The sequence below is a fragment of the Delphinus delphis genome, chromosome 6 (assembly GCF_949987515.2).
Source record: "Delphinus delphis chromosome 6, mDelDel1.2, whole genome shotgun sequence".
NCBI lineage: Eukaryota > Metazoa > Chordata > Mammalia > Artiodactyla > Delphinidae > Delphinus > Delphinus delphis.
Window position 1 is genome coordinate 36,313,721 of NC_082688.1, and position 19,095 is coordinate 36,332,815.

General features: G+C 42.0%; 1 protein-coding gene across 3 annotated transcripts in view; it reads left to right on the forward strand.

The window, feature by feature from the left end:
* Window positions 1-19,095, forward strand: part of GNE (glucosamine (UDP-N-acetyl)-2-epimerase/N-acetylmannosamine kinase) — a 62,766-nt gene that overhangs the window by 20,555 nt on the left and 23,116 nt on the right. Inside the window, exons 1-2 of one of the 3 annotated variants that reach the window (XM_060014513.2) lie at window positions 3,632-3,737; window positions 9,635-9,837. The exons of 1 other annotated variant lie outside the window; for it this stretch is intronic. In XM_060014513.2, the coding sequence (XP_059870496.1) occupies window positions 9,674-9,837 (164 nt within the window). In that variant the 5' untranslated portion in view covers window positions 3,632-3,737; window positions 9,635-9,673. Of the gene's footprint in view, window positions 1-3,631; window positions 3,738-9,634; window positions 9,838-19,095 lie in introns of those variants that run through there. One more of the 3 variants, XM_060014511.2, reaches the window with a different exon arrangement.

The following is a 19,095-nucleotide window of genomic DNA, read 5'->3' on the forward strand; positions in this document are numbered from 1 at the left end:
GTAAAACTCGGGAAAAGTCAGCAAATTATTATTTAAAGTAAAAATAATTAAAACTTAATGGCTTGAGATTTTTGATATGTATTCATACTGTTAACTAGCAAAGTAACAGAGATCCAGAAATGTAATATTTACCCATAGAAAAGTGATCTTAAAAAGTCAGGAGGGGGCTTCCCTGGTGGCGCAGTGGTTGAGAGTCCGCCTGCCGATGCAGGGGACACGGGCTCGTGCCCCGGTCCGGGAAAATCCCACGTTCCGCGGAGCGGCTGGGCCCGTGAGCCATGGCCGCTGAGCCTGCGCGTCCGGAGCCTGTGCTCCGCAATGGGAGAAGCCACAACAGTGAGAGGCCCGCGTACCGGAAAAAAAAAAAAAAAAAAGTCAGGAGAAAATGCCCCCTACAGCTCCTTGCTACAACTTCATCTCAGGAGAACATAGGAGAAAATCCTAAAAAGGGGTCACTTTATTTAGAGTTAAATGATTCTATGAACACAACCATTCAACTATATATGGAAATATAAAATTCTCAATATTGGTCAAACAAACACAAAATCTCCAAGTGGCTTAATAAGTGTACAAATTCTCAAAATTGTATTTCCTATTATTACCAGTATTTATATTTCTAGTTATTATTTTCCTAGCTATAATCTTAAGCATTAAATATTTTAGTTTTTTTGTTTTTTTTTCATTACGCGGGCCTCTCACTGTTGTAGCCTCTCTCATTGCGGAGCACAGGCTCCAGATGCACAGACTCAGCGGCCATGGCTCGCAGGCCCAGCCGCTCCGCGGCATGCGGGATCTTCCTGGACTGGGGCACGAACCCGTGTCCCCTGCATCGGCAAGCAGACTCTCAACCACTGCGCCACCAGGGAAGCCCAAGCATTAAGTATTTTAGAAACATATTATACTTACAATATACATACAAAAAAGTGCACATATCTTAGGTGGACAATATGAATTTTTACAAACTACACATACCCATGTAATAAGCCCCTAGATAAAAACTGAACATTAACACTGTTTTGAAATTTTTTATTCACTTTCAACAGGAAAAAATTAATGTTCTATTCTGGATACTTGGTGGCATGCCATGTAACTTTAAAAGCAACATACCCATCTTGAACATCTTCTGGGACTTTCTATTTTTTGTTTGTTTGTTTTCACATTTATTTATTTATTTATTTATTCGTTTTGGTGCACAGGCGTCTCTCTAGTTGTGGCTCGCGGGCTCCAGAGCACGCGGGCTAGGTAGTAGTAGCATTTGTGCTCTCTAAATGTGTTGCGTGGGCTCTAGAGTGCGCAGGCTTAGTTGCCCCACAGCATGTGGGATCTTAGTTCCCAGACCAGGGATCAAACTCACGTCCCCTGCATTGTAAGGCGGATGCTTAACAACTGGACCACCAGGGAAGTCCCCCGTCTGGGACTTTCAATATCACTTGTGGTAGACAAAATAATAGCTTTCTAACGATATCCGTGTCCTAATCCCCAGAACCTGTGAATATGTTTCCTTACATACCAAAAGAGTCTTTGCAGGTGTGATTGAATTAAGGATTCTGGGATGGGAAGATTATCTTGAACTATCTGAGTGGATCCAATGTAATAAATTATAAGGGTCTTTTTAAGTAAAAGAGGCAGGCAGGAGAGTCAGAGAAGGAGATGTGACAAGGGAAGCAGATGCCAGAAAGAGCATAAGGCAAGGAATGTGGGTAGCCTCTAGAAAATGGAAAAGGCAAGGAAGCAGATTCTCCCCTGCAGCCTAAGGAAGACAAAACTACTGATACCTTTGTTTTTTTTAATTGAGAAATAATTGACATATAACATTATATTAGGTTCAGGTGTACAACACAAGGGTTTGACATATGTATATCTTATGAAATGATCACCACAATAAATCTAGTTAACATTGATCACCACACATAGTTATAAAATTTTTTTCTTGCGATGATATCTACACTGCTTCTTTGATTTTAGCCCCTCAAAACCCATTTCAGACTCCTAACCTCCAGAACTGGAAGATAATACAATTGTATTTTTAAGCCACTAAGTTTTATGTAACTTGTTACAGCAGCAGTAGGAAACTAATACACCATCTGGAGTATGGTGAATCTGTGTCCAGAATCATATATCTTATTGCCTATCTAATAGCTTCATGTGGCTATCTCATAGGCATCTCAAACCTAACATCACAAATTAAACCTTTATTTTTTAACTCCCCAAACCTGATCACTCCTTCAGCTTTTCTCATCTTGGTAAATGGCACCAATCACCCAACTACTAATGCCAGACATCTGGAAGTCAACCTTGTTTCCTTCGTTTTCTGTCATCGTCTCATACCCAATCTATAATGAAGTTGCAACAATTCTACTTCCAAACTAAATATCATATCGATCCACTTCAAATGAGTTTCACTGCCACCATTTTTTTACAATTACTTTTATTTTATTCTCTTTAATATGGAATGTGTGCATATACTACAAAATACAAAAGATATAAGTAGGAATTCAGTGAAAAGTCTATCTCCTCCCAACCCTTCCAGATGCAATCAGTGGTACCAGGTTGTTTGTATGTGTATGTTTGTGTGTGTGTGTGTGTGTGTGTGTGTGTTATCTTTCAGAGGCTTTTTTTTTTCTCCACTGCTACCATTCTTGACTCTCACCCAATCCCTTCTCCACAGAACAGCCAAAGTGATATTTAAAAAAAGAAATCTCCTGGCACTTCCTTGCACGAAACCCCTTAATGTCTGTCCTTTTGTGGCTGATATGATCTTTTGGTGGCTCCAAGCTAGCTGCAGGGGAACTAACAGTTCACAACTATTCTGCAAATTAAAGCATCATTAACTGAAATACATCAAGTGCAAAAGTTTGATTGGACTTGAAGTTCACTTTATAGCAAGAACCGTCAGTGAATTGTTAGGCTGTTTAAATAGTTTCGCCTGCGATAAATTCTTTAATGGTTGTAAAAAAAATATTTTAATGTTCTGTATCACCAATTCAAAGCTTCTTGTCAATGGTGACTAGGAATTCGAAACGATCATTAGAAAGTCTTCATCAGGAGCTGTGTGAGGCCTTTCCCGACAGTTTCTTGGCCACCTCTGTGCTCCTCCCTGGAGCAGGAAGGCCTGGGTGTTCCCTGCAGGGGAGGCCGAGGCTGAGCTCATTATAAGGATCAGCTGGTCTCTGCCTTGCCTGGGTCATCATCAGCACTCCACTGAGCCCTCTAGCAGACACGGTTCTGGAGTGGCACAGCTTCACTCAGGACAGGGCTCTAGGTCGACCCCGAGACGACCGTATTGTTTTGGTCATGCCTATGAAATGACTGCGTGGCTGGAAGGCGTTAAGAAATTGCATCTCGGGCCCAAGGCCAAAACAATTGCCTCGTGCGGCGCTCGGCTTCCGAACTTTTGCGTGGCACGCAAACGAGCCCCTCAGGGGCGGGACACTGGCCGGCCGCCCGGGGCTGTGCCACGACCACGGAAGGCGCCACCCCGCCCCGGCCTCCTCGCACAGCCAATCGCAGAATTCGTCCCCGCTTACGTAAGGCACGTCGGCAGATTCGGGTGGGAACGCAGGGCGCGCGGGGTGTGCGGGGTTGGGGTCGAGGCGCGTCATCGCCCGCGGGGCCGAGTGGCGGAAGCCAAGGGGGCGGTCTCACGCCAGCCTGCTTTACGGCGTGGCGCTCAGCTCTTGTCCACGAGGCCCGGCGGCGGCAGCGGCAACGCGGGAGGAACGGCGGATCGGCGCCTGGTGAGAACCGCGCGCCCGCCGGGGACTCGGGGGAGGCGGGCTCGGGGAGCGCAGCCTCCGGGCCCGCACCCTGAGGCCTCAGCTCCCCGGCCAGAGGCTCCGCACCCGGCCCGGGCCTGGCTCTGTCTCCCGCGGGCCTGCACGCCAGGGCCGCTCTTTAGTTTCTATGTGGGCTCAGCCTTTGGCCCGTGGAGCAGACGGGTTGAGTGCGGGCTCCGGGCGAATAACCGGGAGTGGGGCGCGGGGTGTTAGAGGGAGGCCAGCTGCACTCCATCCCACCGGCTGTCCTGAAAGATAGCAAGCATCCCGTCACGGAGGTGTGCAGGAGAGGGCGGAGAGCTCCGTGACGGACAAGTGGCCCCGGGGTGTAAAGGGTTGGACTGAAAGATCATCTTGAGGGTCTGCGCCCCACCCTGACTGTATTCTGAGTCTGGGCTTTCTTGGAAGCTTGATATGCGTTTATTTTCCCTCCAAGCCGGAGCACACTTGTAAAAAAGCACGAAAAAGTTTTTTTTTTTTTTTGGAATTCTAATGGAGAAGAGGGGTGGGGTACAGCTTGGCATTTAGAGATAACTGGTTAACCCGGTTGTGGGAGCTCAGGAAGAAGTCACACCAGAGTATAGCTCAGGATAGAGTTGTGAATTTCAGACCCTCCTGATTCCTGTGTCATCCCGTCTGCACTGAGGGAAGAGAGTGATACATCATATGTTCCCTTCATTTCCATGGTGCCTGGCAGGACCAGGCATAAGGAAGGTTCTCACTCATGGGTGTTTATGAAATGAACAGACACAGGCAAACACTGGATATGGGCACTATCTTGAATGCTGATTTGGTGTTTGGTTCTGGTAATTGTTAACTGTGATTTGGGGCAAGTAAATTGGTTTTCACTGTACCTCATTGTGCCCATTTGTGAAATGGGGCTAATAAGATAGGGCTGTGAGGATGAAGTGAGTTAATGCTTGTGAAGCTCTTAACACAGTGCCTGGCAATTGTTTACTTTGATGGTTTCCTCTGCTCAGAGACTGCTTGAGCCAAGTGTTTGTCTTTTTCTATAGTTGAGTGGGACAACAGTATTTATTTTTCTGGACAGGGTCACTCACCTTTTGTCAGTATTAATAATGGTCAGTCTTGAGTTGAGAGAATGCAGGTTCTCAGAGATTGCCAGTGAGATCAAGGTGAAGTTGTATTTTTCGGGTATTTTTCTGGTTTTAGTGGCTCTGGTTACTAACTATTAGGGAATTGAGTGAAATGGATGTAAATATCCAATCCATCTGCTTTCTGAGCTTTAGGCTTTAAGGACTGTGGACAGTGCAGCTTCAGTGTCCATTTAAAAGATTTCTTGTTTTTAATAAAATATTTCAAATATGCTGAAAAGGGGGCTTCCCTGGTGGCACAGTGGTTGAGAGTCCGCCTGCCGTTGCAGGGGACCACGGGTTCATGCCCCGGTCCAAGAAGATCCCACATGCCGCAGAGCGGCTGGGCCCATGAGCCATGGCTGCTGAGCCTGCGCGTCCGGAGCCTGTGCTCCGCAACGGGAGAGGCCACAACAGTGAGAGGCCCGCGTACCGCAAAAAAAAAAAAAAAAAAAAAAAATGCCGAAAAGGACAGAACAATACGACACTCTACCAATCATCAAGATTGAAGACATATTAACATGTTACCATGTTAGTTTCAGACCTCTACTTATGTTATTTTAAAAATGTTTACATAGACAACAAAAACCCTTTAGGCCCTCTTTTCCTTTCCCTTCCCTCCTCCTTCAGACGTAACTACTTTCCTTAGTTGCTGGGTAATTTTATTACAGATCAATAAACAACATACAGTAATGTTTTACATATTTTAAAAAATGGCCCTTTTTTATCTAACTTTTTAGAATTTTCTGTTTTCCTCTAATGTTATGTTTTTGAGGTTTATCAGTATTGACACATTTAGACATAGTCCATTTGTTTTCATTGCTGCCTAGGATTCCAGTGTGTAAAGAAGCTAGTTTTATCTTGTTTTACATTGCACTTTATGCAACTTAAATCCTCCTATCATAGTTTAAGTCCATTATGTCACATTTATTCATTCCATACTGATCATGGAGACTTTGGTTACAGTTCTTAGTATAAAAATAGATCCTTGGGGGGCTCCCCTGGTGGCGCAGTGGTTGAGAGTCCGCCTGCCAATGCAGGGGACACGGGTTCGTGCCCCGGTCCGGGAGGATCCCACATGCCGCGGAGCGGCTGGGCCCGTGAGCCATGGCCGCTGAGCCTGCGCGTCCCGAGCCTGTGCTCCGCAACGGGAGAGGCCACAGCGGTGAGAGGCCCGCGTACCGCAAAAAAAAAAAAAACAAAAATGGATCCTTGGGCATGACATTTTAATGGGTTTTTTTTGTTTTTTGGGGGGGGATCTTCCCAGACCGGGGCACGAACGCGCGTCCCCTGCATCGGCAGGCGGACTCTCAACCACTGCGCCACCAGGGAAGCCCAGGCATGACATTTTATACAGAACAAATAATAATGTATACTAGGCGGAGAAAGAAAATTTGTTAATTTTGTTCCTGGTGCTTCTGTTTGGGAAAGTGAACTGGTAAAGATCTATTATGTGGCCAGGTGTCATGTACTAGATTGTAAGTTCCTAAAAATCAGAGGTGAGGTCTTTCTCAGCTCTCTCAGTTTTTGTTTTGTTTTGTTTTGTTTTTTGGCCATGCCACGTGGCATGTGGGATCTTGGTTCCCCAAGCAGGGATCAAACCCCCGCCCCCTGCATTGGAAGCGTGGAGTCTTAACCACTGGACTGCCAGGGAAGTCCCTCTCAGTTTTCTTTACAGTGCTCTGCACAGAGTCAGTTCTCAATAAGTGTTTGTGACATTGGTCATTTTTACTTCCAGGGCTCTCATAACCCTACATATATTTGAAAAGTTGATGGCCAGCAATTTTCAAAATTGCACTTTTAGGTTTGATATTTCTAATGCCTTTTAACTTTCCCATTTTACCACTTAATTCAGAAACATAATTAAGAGCAGTTAAAAAACAAGGTATGCAACAACAGTGTAGTATAAGTTACTAATTGCATGATACACACTCTATGTATTTATAAAATATATTTGTATTTATATGTGTGAAGAACTGTGTATTTATTTGTATACGCATAGTTTATCTGCAGAAGGATAGATAAGAAACTAGTAATTCTAAGCATTCAGGGAGAAGAACTACATGTCTGGGAACACAGATGAGAAGACGTTTTGCTCTATAGCCTCCTGTGCCTTTTCAGTTTTAAACCATGTGAATGTACTACCTAATAAAAAAAAGTTAAATAAAATTTTTTTTTTTTCTTTTTGCTGTACGCGGGCCTCTCACTGTTGTGGCCTCTCCCGTTATGGAGCACAGGCTCCGGACATGCAGGCCCAGTGGCCATGGCTCATGGGCCCAGCCGCTCCGTGACACGTGGGATCCTCTCGGACTGGGGCACGAACGCGCGTCCCCTGCATCGGCAGGCGGACTCTCAACCACTGCACCCCCAGGGAAGCCCAAGCATTCTCCTCTTAACAAAGGATTTTTACCATTATTATTTTTTTTCCTAAGATTTAACTTTATTCCTTAAAAAAGTTTTGGCCTTAGTAACATTGTTTTATTTTTCATAGTTTGTATATATGGCTACCTTACTTTCAGTTTTGGTATAATAACCTTTGAGTTACTTGGTAAATACTAAACATTTTAGAATTGCCCAATGGAAAGTTTACTATTCTCTTAAAATAAATACAAATTTATCAACCATGAATGATTTGCTTTGCCTCACCCAGCAAATTAAATATCACCAACAATTTATTCAGATGACATTTAATGATGAGTGGGAAAAGATTTATGTACAAGAACACTTAGGACAACTGTTTTTGGAAAAATATTTTTGTCTCTTTGGTTAGGTAGTGCTTAGATCTCACAAATACAACTCACTTGACAGAATGCTCGCTTCACTATCTTACAAATGCTTTCCATTGGGTGGAATTAGCTCTTACTGGAGATTATAAATTCTGAATGGGCCTAATGATGGGCAATTTGTGTGATTATAGAAGTTCTAGCCTACGAGAGATGAGATATCAACAGCAGAAGGCTACTGACGAGATTTCCACTGAGTTTCAGAGTCTGCCCTGATTGAAAAGGCAGCTTCCCTTTTATTGGCATCCTTACTCAAGCTTCTCTGGATTCCTGATTGCAAATTCTAAATATTGATACACTTCCAGAGACATAAGCATTGAGATCAGTCCGTGAAGTGAAATTTTACATTGATATAAGGAAGTTTTAAAAGCTCCTTGAAACATAGCTCTTATCCCTTGCCCCTGGTTTTTACTTTTTGAAAGGAGGGTATAGAATTGTGGGGGGATGGGTGGGCAAAGGAGTTGAGCAATAGTATATGTGTATATTATGGGACCACAGTGCTCAGAGGGAGGCAGCCACGAAGAGGGGTAGAGTAAGGAGGAACTGAGGTTTACGCGAAGGCTTTCCAGAAGAGATGACACTTAGCCTGAGTTTTAAAGGATGAGGAAGAATCCAGGCAAGAGGGAAAGGAAGTTTTAGGTAGAGGAGCTTGCATCTACAAAGGCACAGAAATATGGAGACCCACTGGTTGAACTGCAGGCACTTTGGCATGGCTTTGGTTCAGAGTGAGGATAGTTGTAAGGGGACAAATGGTTGGAAGGATGAACTAGGTCCAGATCAGCAATTTGCAATTTATCCATAGGTGGTATATCCTGTTTAGCAATGTAATCAGATTTATAAACTTTGGAAAGATCACCCTGGAAGTTTTTGGGAGGCAGGGCAAGACTAGAGACAGGCAAACCACTTTGACAGCTGTTAGAATAGCTCTGACCTAAGATCAGGGATTGGACTAGGGGATGTTCTGGTGGGTGGGGATGGAGAGGAGATTGATTTGAAAGATATTCATTCCGGAGGTTGAACTGACAGGACTGAGGAGGTACAGGGTGAGGAGCAGAGAAGACAAGGAATGCAAGGCATTTGGATGAATGGAAGTTCATAACAGAGTTAGAGAATAAGGAAGGAGGAACAGATTTGGAAAAGAAAGTGAGTTCAGTTTGGGACAGTGACTTTGACGTGCCTATGGGACCGGAGATAGCTGGTAGGTATTTGGAGTTGTCAAGTGTGTAGGTACTGGCTATGGATGCTAATGAGGCCTTGAAGGTAGGGGTTTTTGTTTCATCTTACTCATCTTTTCCTTAGCACTAATCACAGTGCTTTGTATATAGTGTGTAGCATGAGGGTGAATAGCTCACATTGCTTATAGGATGTGATCTTGAATGTTGGGGAAGTAATTTCCTCTCTTAAGACTTGTGTTTTTCTCTTTCTGTAAGTGGGGGAGTTGAACTAGATCAGTGGTTCTCAACCAAACTTTCGCTCTAATCTTGTATGTTGGGATCAATTGTGAGGAATGGCAAGTAATTTTTAGTTAATAATAAAGAGCTGATGTTTGCTTGCCTTTTAAATGAGAGTTGATTTATATTAAACTGTTTTTAAATTGCATTCCAGCATGCTTTCTTAAGAGAAAAGGGTGGAGTCATAGTTGGTCTGCTGGAATTTCATAACTTGATATACCAGTGGGTGTGTCACACAGAAGCGGGGTGGAAAAGTTAAGAATCACTATACTAAATGGTGCTTAAGGACTTAAGACGGCAAAATTTTACGTTTGTATCTAGGACCTATCATTCTGATTATAAAGAATTTTTATTTTTTGTGTCTATAATGTCTTTTAAATTTATTTTTTACTGAAGTATAGTTGAACTACAATGTTGTATTAATTACTGCTGTACAGCAAAGTGACTCATTTATACATATACATTCTTTTTCATATTCTTTTGCATTATGGTTTATCATAGGATATTAATTTTTATTTTTGCAACTTCAGGAACTCTATTTTAAGAACCTCTCAAAAAGAAAACAAGTCATGGAGAAGAAGGAGAATAACCGAAAGCTTCGGGTTTGTGTTGCTACTTGCAACCGTGCTGATTATTCTAAACTCGCCCCAATCATGTTTGGCATTAAAATGGAACCTGAGTTCTTTGAACTTGACGTGGTGGTACTTGGCTCTCACCTGATAGATGACTATGGGTAAGATGAAAGCATTTTCTTACGATATTCTTCATTGCAACACGATGTACCGGTGAGAACTTTGGTCTTGGAGCTGTGTGGACCCGGCTTCAAATCCCAATTCTACCACTTAGTTTTTAGGTAGCCTTGGAGAAGTTGCCCAGCATCTCTGAGCCTCAGGTTCCTCAGTTATAAAATGGAGTGAAAACTTGTGTTGTAGGTTATTGTGAAGAATGGAGATAGTGACATAAAGTATCTATACAGGGATGCTGCCTGTTAGATGGTTGGTAAATTATAGCTATTATTATTATTACTTTTATTTGGTATTACATCCAGAAATGCCATTTATAAATATATGTTGTGTGACTATAATGTGATTCTATGTAATCTGTTTTGTGAGTTCTAATGCTAATCCTATATTAAAAATGCATATAAAGTAGTAGATATGGAACAAGATTTTAAAAATCTAATTGATCCACAAGATAAAGTAGAATTTTATAATACCGTTACCATTAATTCTTACTTTGGTGACATTAGGTTTGTTATTGATCACACTCTAAATATGAAAAACGAAACTTGGGAAATCTTTGAGGGAGCAGGTGTATAAACCAAAGGTGAACATTTTGTTACATGTAATAAAGTGGCATTTAGTACACCCTTGTGGCATGAAAACATTAATGCAGCCTCCAAAGTATTAAATATGAAAGAAGCTTGTGTTAAGGTAAAATTGTCTTTTTAAATGTCCTTTAACAATAAGATAATAACAGCAAAAACAAATAAAAACCTGCCCCCCAAAACCAGTTTAGCAATTTGCTCTAAGAAAATACTTTTAAAGACAAGAGAAGAAACTTATGGAGAGCTCAAAAGTTCACAGATTTTTAAAATGTGAAATGAATTCTGGCTGTCTAAGAAAATCCACTTGGGTTTTCTTACATTATTGAACAGAGATAGGACAAAGTAAAGGAGAAATTTTAGCTAGAGCCTGAGGGGAAAGTCTATGTGTGTTCTTTTACTTCTGTGAGAAAAGTTTGGCAGAAGACTAGTCGGGGAGAGGCTTTCAAGGAGATTGTGGTAGGTTTCTTATCTGCCTACCACAGTAATTAAGCGGGGAAGGTAGTATTTGTCAGGTGAGACTGCTGAAATGGAAACTTGACTAGTACTTAATGGAAATGTATGTCTACAGTGCATTCTAGCACAAGAAATTGGTTGCTTCTGGGGAGAAGAACTGGATAACTGGTAAAACAGAAGTGAGAAGTAGCCTTTTCACTGTACAAGCTTTTGTATCTTGAGTTTTGTTTTATTTATCTATTTATTTGTTTATTTATGGCTGTGTTGGGTCTTCGTTGCTGCATGCGGGGCTTCTCTAGTTGCAGCGAGCAGGGGCTACTCTTTGTTGTGGTGTGCGGGCTTCTCATTGCGGTGGTTTCTCTTGTTCCGGAGCACGGGCTCTAGGCGCGCAGGCTTCAGTAGTTGTGGCACGCGAGCTCAGTAGTTGTGGCTCATGGGCTCTAGAGCACAGGCTCAGTAGTTGTGGTGCACGGGCTTAGCTGCTGTGGCATGTCCATTCTAAATGTCATAGTTTGCATCTACTAACCCCAAACTCCCAGTTCATCCCTCTCCCTCCCCCCCCACCCCCTAGGCAACCACAAATCTGTTCTCTATGTTTGTGAGTCTGTTTTTGTCTTGTAGATAGATTCATTTGTGCCATATTTAATTTAATTTAATTTAATTTATTTGGCCACACCATGCGGCTTGTGGGATCTTAGTTCCCCGACCAGAGATTGAACCTGGGCCGTGGCAGTGAAAGTGCCAAGTCCTAACCACTGGACCACCCGGGAGTTCCCTGAATTATCTATTTTTTCTTGATTCAGTTTTGGTGGGCTGTATGTTTCTAGAAAGTTGTCCATTTCTTCTAGGTGGTCAAATTTGTTGGCAAATAATTTTTCATAGTGTCTCTTACGGTTTTTTGTATTTCTGTGGTATCATTTGAGATTTCTCCTTTTTCCTTTCTTATTTTGTTTATTTGGGTTCTCTCTCTTTTTTTCTTGGTGAGCCTGGCCAGAGGTTTGTCAATGTTGTTTACCCTTTCAAAGAACCAACTCTTGGTTGTATTGATTTTTTTCTATTTTTTAATCTCTATTTTATTTATTTCCTCTCTGATCTTTATTATTTCCTTCCTTCTGCTGACTTTAGGTTTTGTTTGTTCTTCTTTTTCTAATACTTTTAGGTGGTAGGTTAGGTTGTTTATTTGAGGTTTTTCTTGTTTTTTTGAGGAAGGCCTGTATTGCTATAAACTTCCCTCTAAGAACTGCTTTTGCTGCATCCCGTAGATTTTGTATGGTTGTGTATTCATTGTCATTTGTCTCACGGTATTTTTAAATTTCCGTTTTGATTTCCTTATTGACTCATTGGTTTTTTAGTAGCATGTTGTTTAGTCTCCATGTAATTGTTTTTTTCTCATTTCTTTTCCTGTGGTTGATTTCTAGTTTCATGCCTTTGTAGTCAGAGAAGATGCTTGAAATAACTTCTATACTTTTAAATTTGTTGAGGTGAGTTGTTTTTTGTTTTTTTAAAATATTTATTTATTTATTTTTGACTGTGTTGGGTCTTTGCGGCCGCACCAAGGCTTTCTCCACTTGCAGTGAGCGGGGGCTACTCTTTGCTGTGGTGCGCGGGCTTCTCATTGCAGTGGCTTCTCTTGTTGTGGAGCACAGGCTCTAGGGGTGTGGGCTGCAGTAGCTGTGGCATGCGGGCTCAGTAGTTGTGGCTCATGGGCTCTAGAGTGCAGGCTCAGTAGCTGTGGCACATGGGCTTAGTTGCTCCACGGCATGTGGGAATCTTCCTGGACTAGGGCTTGAACCCGTGTCCCTTGCATTGACAGGCGGATTCTTAACCACTGTGCCACCAGGGAAGTCCCGAGGGGAGTTTTGTGCCCTAGTATGTGGTCAATCCTAGAGAGTGTTCCATGTGCACTTGAAAAGAATGTGTATTCTGGGTTTTTTGGATGTAAAAACTGTCCTGAAAATATCAGTTAAGTCAAACTTGTTCTATTGTATCATTTAGGATCTCTGTTGCCTTATTGATTTTCTGTGTAGAAGATCTGTGCATTGATGTGAGTGGGGTGTTAAAGGCTCCTACTATAGGGCTTCCCTGGTGGTGCAGTGGTTGAGAGTCCGCCTGCCGATGCAGGGGACACGGGTTCATGCCCCGGTCCGGGAAGATCCCACGTGCCGCGGAGTGGCTGGGCCCATGAGCCATGGCCGCTGAGCCTGCGTGTCTGGAGCCTGTGCTCCGCAACGGGAGGGGCCACAACAGTGAGAGGCCCACGTATCGCAAAAAAAAAACCCAAAAGTCTCCTACTATTATTGTATTCCCATCAGTGTCTTCCTTTATGTCTGTTAATATTTGTTTTAAGTATTTGGGTGCTCCTATGTTAGGTACACATATGTTGACAAGTGTAAAATCCTCTTCTTGTATTGATCCTTTTATCATTATATAGTGTCCTTCTTTATCTTTCTTGATGACCTTTGTTTTAAAGTCTGTTTTGTCTGATATGAGTATTGCAACTCCTGTTTTCTTGTCATTTCTGTTTGCATGAAACATCTTTTTCCATCCCCTCACTTTCAATCGATGTGTGTCCTTTGCCCTAAGGTGGGTCTCTTGTAGGCAGTGTATTGTTGGCCCTTGATTTTTAATCCAGTCTGCCACTCTGTGTCTTTCAATTGGAGCAGTCAGCCCATTGACATTTAAGGTAATTATTCATACATATGTATTTATTGCCATTTTAAACCTTGTTTTCCAGTTGATTCTATGTTTCTTCTTTGTTCCTTTCTTTTTCCTTTAATGGTTTGATGATTTCCTTTTCTTTTATGCTTGTGTTTTCTTCTTTTTGGTTTTGTGAATCTGTTTTATGTTTGTGATTTGTGGTTGCCCTGTTTTTCAAGTATGTTAACCCCTTCCTATATTTGCTTGCTTTAGACTGATAGTCATATAGGATCAGACACATTCTTAAAAAAAAAAAGCAATCTACATTTTCTTACTCTCCTTCCCCACATTTTGTGATTTTGATTTCCTTTTTTACAACTTCACGTTTATCCTTTTGCCGTTCCTTGTGTTTATTGTCACTTTCACAAATAGGCTTTTTAAAAAAAATCTGTATATTGGCTTAAGTGATTTACTTTCCTACTGTGATTTCCTCCTTCCTATATCTTCTTGCTTCTTTTCTATTTAGAGAAGACCTTTCAATATTCCTTTTAGGATAGGTTTAGTATTGCTGTATTCTTTTAGTTTTTGCTTGTCTGAGAAATTCTTTATTTCTTCTCCCAAATGATAATCTTGCTGGGTAGAGTATTCTAGGTTGCAGATTTTTCCCTTTCAAGACTTTGAATGTACTTTGCCACTCCCTACTGGCCTGCAGTGTTTCTGTAGATAAACTAGCTGATAGCTTTATGAGGGTTCCCTTGTAATTAACTCTTTGTTTTTCTCTTGCTGCCTTTAGAATCCTCTCTCTAACTTTTGCCATTTTGTTTTGTTTTGTTTTGTTTTTTGTTTTGCGGTACGGGCCTCTCACTGTTGTGGCCTCTCCCGTTGCGGAGCACAGGCTCCAGACACGCAGGCTCAGCGGCCATGGCTCACGGGCCCAGCCGCTCCGCGGCATGTGGGATCCTCCCGGACCAGGGCACGAACCCGTGTCCCCTGCATCGGCAGGCGGACTCTCAACCACTGCGCCACCAGGGAAGCCCCAACTTTTGCCATTTTTATTATGATATGTCTTGGTGTAGCTCTGTTTGGGTTCATCTTGTTTGGGACCCTCTGTGCTTCCTATATCTGGATATCTGTTTCCTTCTTTAGGTTTGGGAAGTTTTCAGCCATAATTTCTTCAAATACATTTTCAATCCCCTTTTCTCTTTCTTCTTCTTCTGGAATTCCTATTATACATAGATTGGCATGCTGTATATTATCCCATAGGTCTCTTATATTGCTTTCTTCGTTTTTTTGTTGTTGTTGGCTTTCTGTCTGCTGTTTTGATTGGGTAATTTCCATTATTCTATCTTCCAAATCACTTACTCTTTCTTCTGCATTATTCATCCTGCTATTCTTTGCTTTTAGCTTAGCTTTCATCTCGGCAAATGAACTTTCTAATTTTTCTGGGCTCCACCTTATAGTTTTTAGTTCCTTTTTACAGTACTCTGCATTTCTGTGATAGCCTTTCTTAATTCCTTCAGTATTTTCATTACCTCCTTTTTGAACTTGGTGTCTGTTAGACTGAAGAGGTCTGTTTCATTGTTTGTTCTTTCAGGGGAATACTCTTGGTCTTTTAACTGGGAGTGCTTTCTCTCCTTCTTCATTTTGCTTATATTTCTTTTACTCTGTGAGTTTAGGTGGAAAATTATCTACCCTGGTCTTGGAGGGCTATTTATATGTGGCAGCGTCCCTGCATAGCTTGTGTGGATTTAATTTTTTTTGGCGTGAGGGCTGTTTTTAGTTTGGATGCTTGCCATCTCTTTCTTCAGCATGTGCTCACTGTTATCCCCTTGATAGGGGGTGTGCAGGTGTACGGCCCGTGTGCGCTCCTGGGAAGGTGGGGGCAGCGGGTGGCACCTGGTCGAGGGATTCTTGGCAGCAGTGGCAGCAGGCCACGCACGCTCCCAGGAAGGTGGGGGCAGTGACCAGCGCCTGCTCACAGGACCCTCAGTGGCAGCAGCGGTCTGTGCCTGCTTCTAGAGTCTGAGATGGTAGTGGAGGCTCTCGCCTACCCCTGGGGCTCATGTAGGCAGTGCCCTGCTGCTGGCTAGTGTGTGAGCAGAGAAAGAAGCTCCTATGGTGGTCCCGCCCGTCTCCTTGTGTGCCACCCAGCAATGGCACCCTGCCTCTCTGGCGGGCCCAGGCCTTCTCCCATACGACACCCTAGTCCCCTCAGGCTGTCTCCACGCAGCCAACCCCAGTCCTCTCCCCGGGGAGTGACCTCTGAATCCTGAGCCTCAGCTCCCAGCCCCCACCCGGCCCAGCAGACCAGCGTCTCAGGCTGGGGAGTGTCGGGCAGCAGCACTGACATTTGGTGCAGGTCTCTCTCCCTTCTACCCTCCACAGGCCGGTTGCTGCGCTCTCTTCTGAGGCTCTAAAGTTCCCCCTCCCATCCCGGCTGATCTCCCCACCAGTGAGGGGACTTCCCAGTGTGTGGAAACCTTTCCTTTTTTTACTGGTCCTTCCCAGCAGCGCAGGTCCCATCCTGATTCCTTTCTCTCTTTATTTTTCTTTTTTCTTTTGTCCTCCCCAATTACATGATTTTCTTGCCCTTTTGGAAGTCTGAGGTCTTCTGCCAGCATTCAGTAGATGTTTTGTGAGAATCGTTCCACATGTAGATATATTTTGATTTAAACATTTTGATATGTATTTTCTGTAATATCTTCCATAAGATGTTACGGAAAAACCCAAATGAACTTTTTGGCCAATCCCATATTTGTGGAGAAGGTGAACTCCACATCCTACTCCTCCAGTTTGATCCGATCTCAGCACATTTTTTTAAGAGGCTAGGGATGTTTCTAAACATCCTACAGTTCATGGGTCAGCCCTCCACGACAAAGAATCTGTCTGGCCTAAAATGTCAATACTGCTGACATTGAGAGACCTTGCTCTATGGTATTTCCCCCACAGAAACATGAAGAAAATGATGGGAACAATGTTGTATTTTGGTCTGAAAGGTTGGCTTAATCATTAGCTAAGTGACTTGCTCTCCTAGTAAGGTTAATGTCAAATAGGTGGGATTCAAATTCATGCTTAGCAAAATTGCACATGACTTCATGACTCCATGACTTGGTATTTCAGGAATGCTTGAGAATTTTAAAGTCATGCATGCAAAAATCTGCTGTACTTTCTTTTCTGTGTGTGTAAGTAAATAACCTTCTTTCTCTCTCTTCTTTCTCTCTCTCAACACACAGTATTTAACACAGATAGAGTGCCCTGCACTGTGTGCTCAACTGGTGCTCATTGCATTGTGAAGACTTTCCCAGACCAACTAGTTTCTCATTTAGAGAGGGTTAAAAATGACTGTCGTAGACTCAGAAGGATTAATATTCTAATAACTAAAGGAAGTTGTGCTGGATAGAAAGTGAAAATAAAAACAAATTAAGGTGAAAAACTTAGAATAAGACTGTCAAACATGCCAATTAATTGTGGAGGTGGGAGTATCTTCTCTGGAGGAATTGAGTAATTTTTAAGTCTAGTTGACTCTAACAGAATAAGTATCTTCAGCACAATTATGCATAACTTTGGTATCTCAAGACAGCAGATAGTTGGCACTCTTTATGCAGCTGTCTGAGCATTTTTCTGCAGGAAGAGACATGGTAGGGGGACCATCCCAAATGTAAAAGCTGAGGAGAAAACTTAAATCCCTCAAGGATCAGATTCCTTCTGCTATTGGAGAGGTGAAGTTTGAGAACTGCTAATCATATTTCTTTATACTTTTAATATGCAACAGCACAAAGAAAAATAATCAGAAAACAACAACCGATAGATCATTCAACTGATTTTCATCTAAGAATGATGCTTCCAAATTAGAGACAAGGTTATTTAAGAGGAGGAGGAGAGATACTATCAGTAAAGATTAATGAGAAGATTGGTTGTGGTGGTGTGGGTACCATGACAGCCCCTACTGCTGTGAAGAGGTTCAGTTTGGGGACTTAAGACAAATGCACTGGATCAAGTCTAATTTCATTTAGAGATTATATCGGTGGCCTAGTTTTGTTACAGTCCCATAGTTTTTGAAAATGTTCAAGTTTGGCAGCAGTTCAGACTAAATACTTAAAACATGTTTGTTTAATACATGTTTAATACAGAACTTAGTTTAAAAATAAACTCAATATTTCAGTTTAATTCAGGGCTTAGCAAATTCTTCAAGTATATTTGGTGTTATGGGACATAGTGTTTTGTTTTTTGAGATGCTATTTCAAGGGAATTCTGATTCTGGTTCCTGATTCAAACAGTTAGGTATGAACATTCTGTAGGCGGGACAGTCTCAGAATTAAAGCTATGTTGCAATCTTAGAAGAAATACTGGCCAGAGGTTTCCAAATTTGGTAAAAAAACAAACGAAAAAACATCGATGTACAGATCCAGAAAGGTCAACAACCCCTAACAGATAAATACTAAGAAAACTACCTGTAGACAAAATCATAGTCAATTTGCTGAAAACAAGAAAATCTTGAAAGCAACAAGACAAAAATTACATTTCTTACAGGGGAACAATGATATGAATGATAACTAACTAACTCACTGTCTGACAGTGGAGGCCAGAAGACAGTGGAGCATCTTTAATGTGCTCAAAGGGGGAAAAATAACTCCTGTTAACCCAGAATTTTTTATCTGTGAAAATATCTTTCAAAAATAAAGTTGAAGAGAAAAGCTAAGCAAATTATCACCATCAGGTATATACTACAAAAAAATGCTACGGCAGATTCTTCAAACTGAAGAGAAATGATACCTGTTGGGAACTTAGATCTACAGAAAGGAGTGACTAGAAATGGTAAAGTACATGCATATGTATAAAAGAAAGAATGTCTTTAAAAAATAGACCTAATTTTTTAGAACAGTTTTAGCTCTAACAGCAAAATTGAGCAGAAGGTACAGAAGTTTCCTGTATACCTCTCTTCCCCTATACATGCATAGCATCCCCATTATCAACATCCCCTACCACACTTCAGTGGTACGTTTTTTACAATTGATGAACTTCCACTGACACACTGTTATCACCCAAAGTCCATAGTTTACATTAGGATTCAGCTTGGTGGTGTAAGTTCTCTGGGTTTGGACAAATGTATAATGGCATGTATCTACCATTATAGTATCACACAGAGTCATTTCACTGCCCCCCAAGTCTTCTCCTCTACCTATTCATCCCTTCCCCCCAACAGTCTCCTGGCAATCAGTGATGTTTTCACCATTTCCATAGATTTTTGCCTTTTCCAGAATGTCATATAGTTGGAATCACATATTATGTAGCCTCTTCAGATTTGCTTCTTTCATTTAGTAATACGCATTGAAGTTTCCTTCATGTATTTTCATAGCTTGATAGTCATTTCTTTTTTCACTGAATGATATTCCATTGTGTGGATGTATGATAGTTTATTTCTCCATTCCCTTACTGAAGGATATTTTGGTTGCTTCCAAGTTTTGGCAATTATGAATAAAGCTGCTATAAACATTCATTTTGCAGATTTTTGTGTGACATAAGTTTTCCGCTCGTTTAGGTAAACGAAGGAGCATGATTGCTAGATCGTATGGT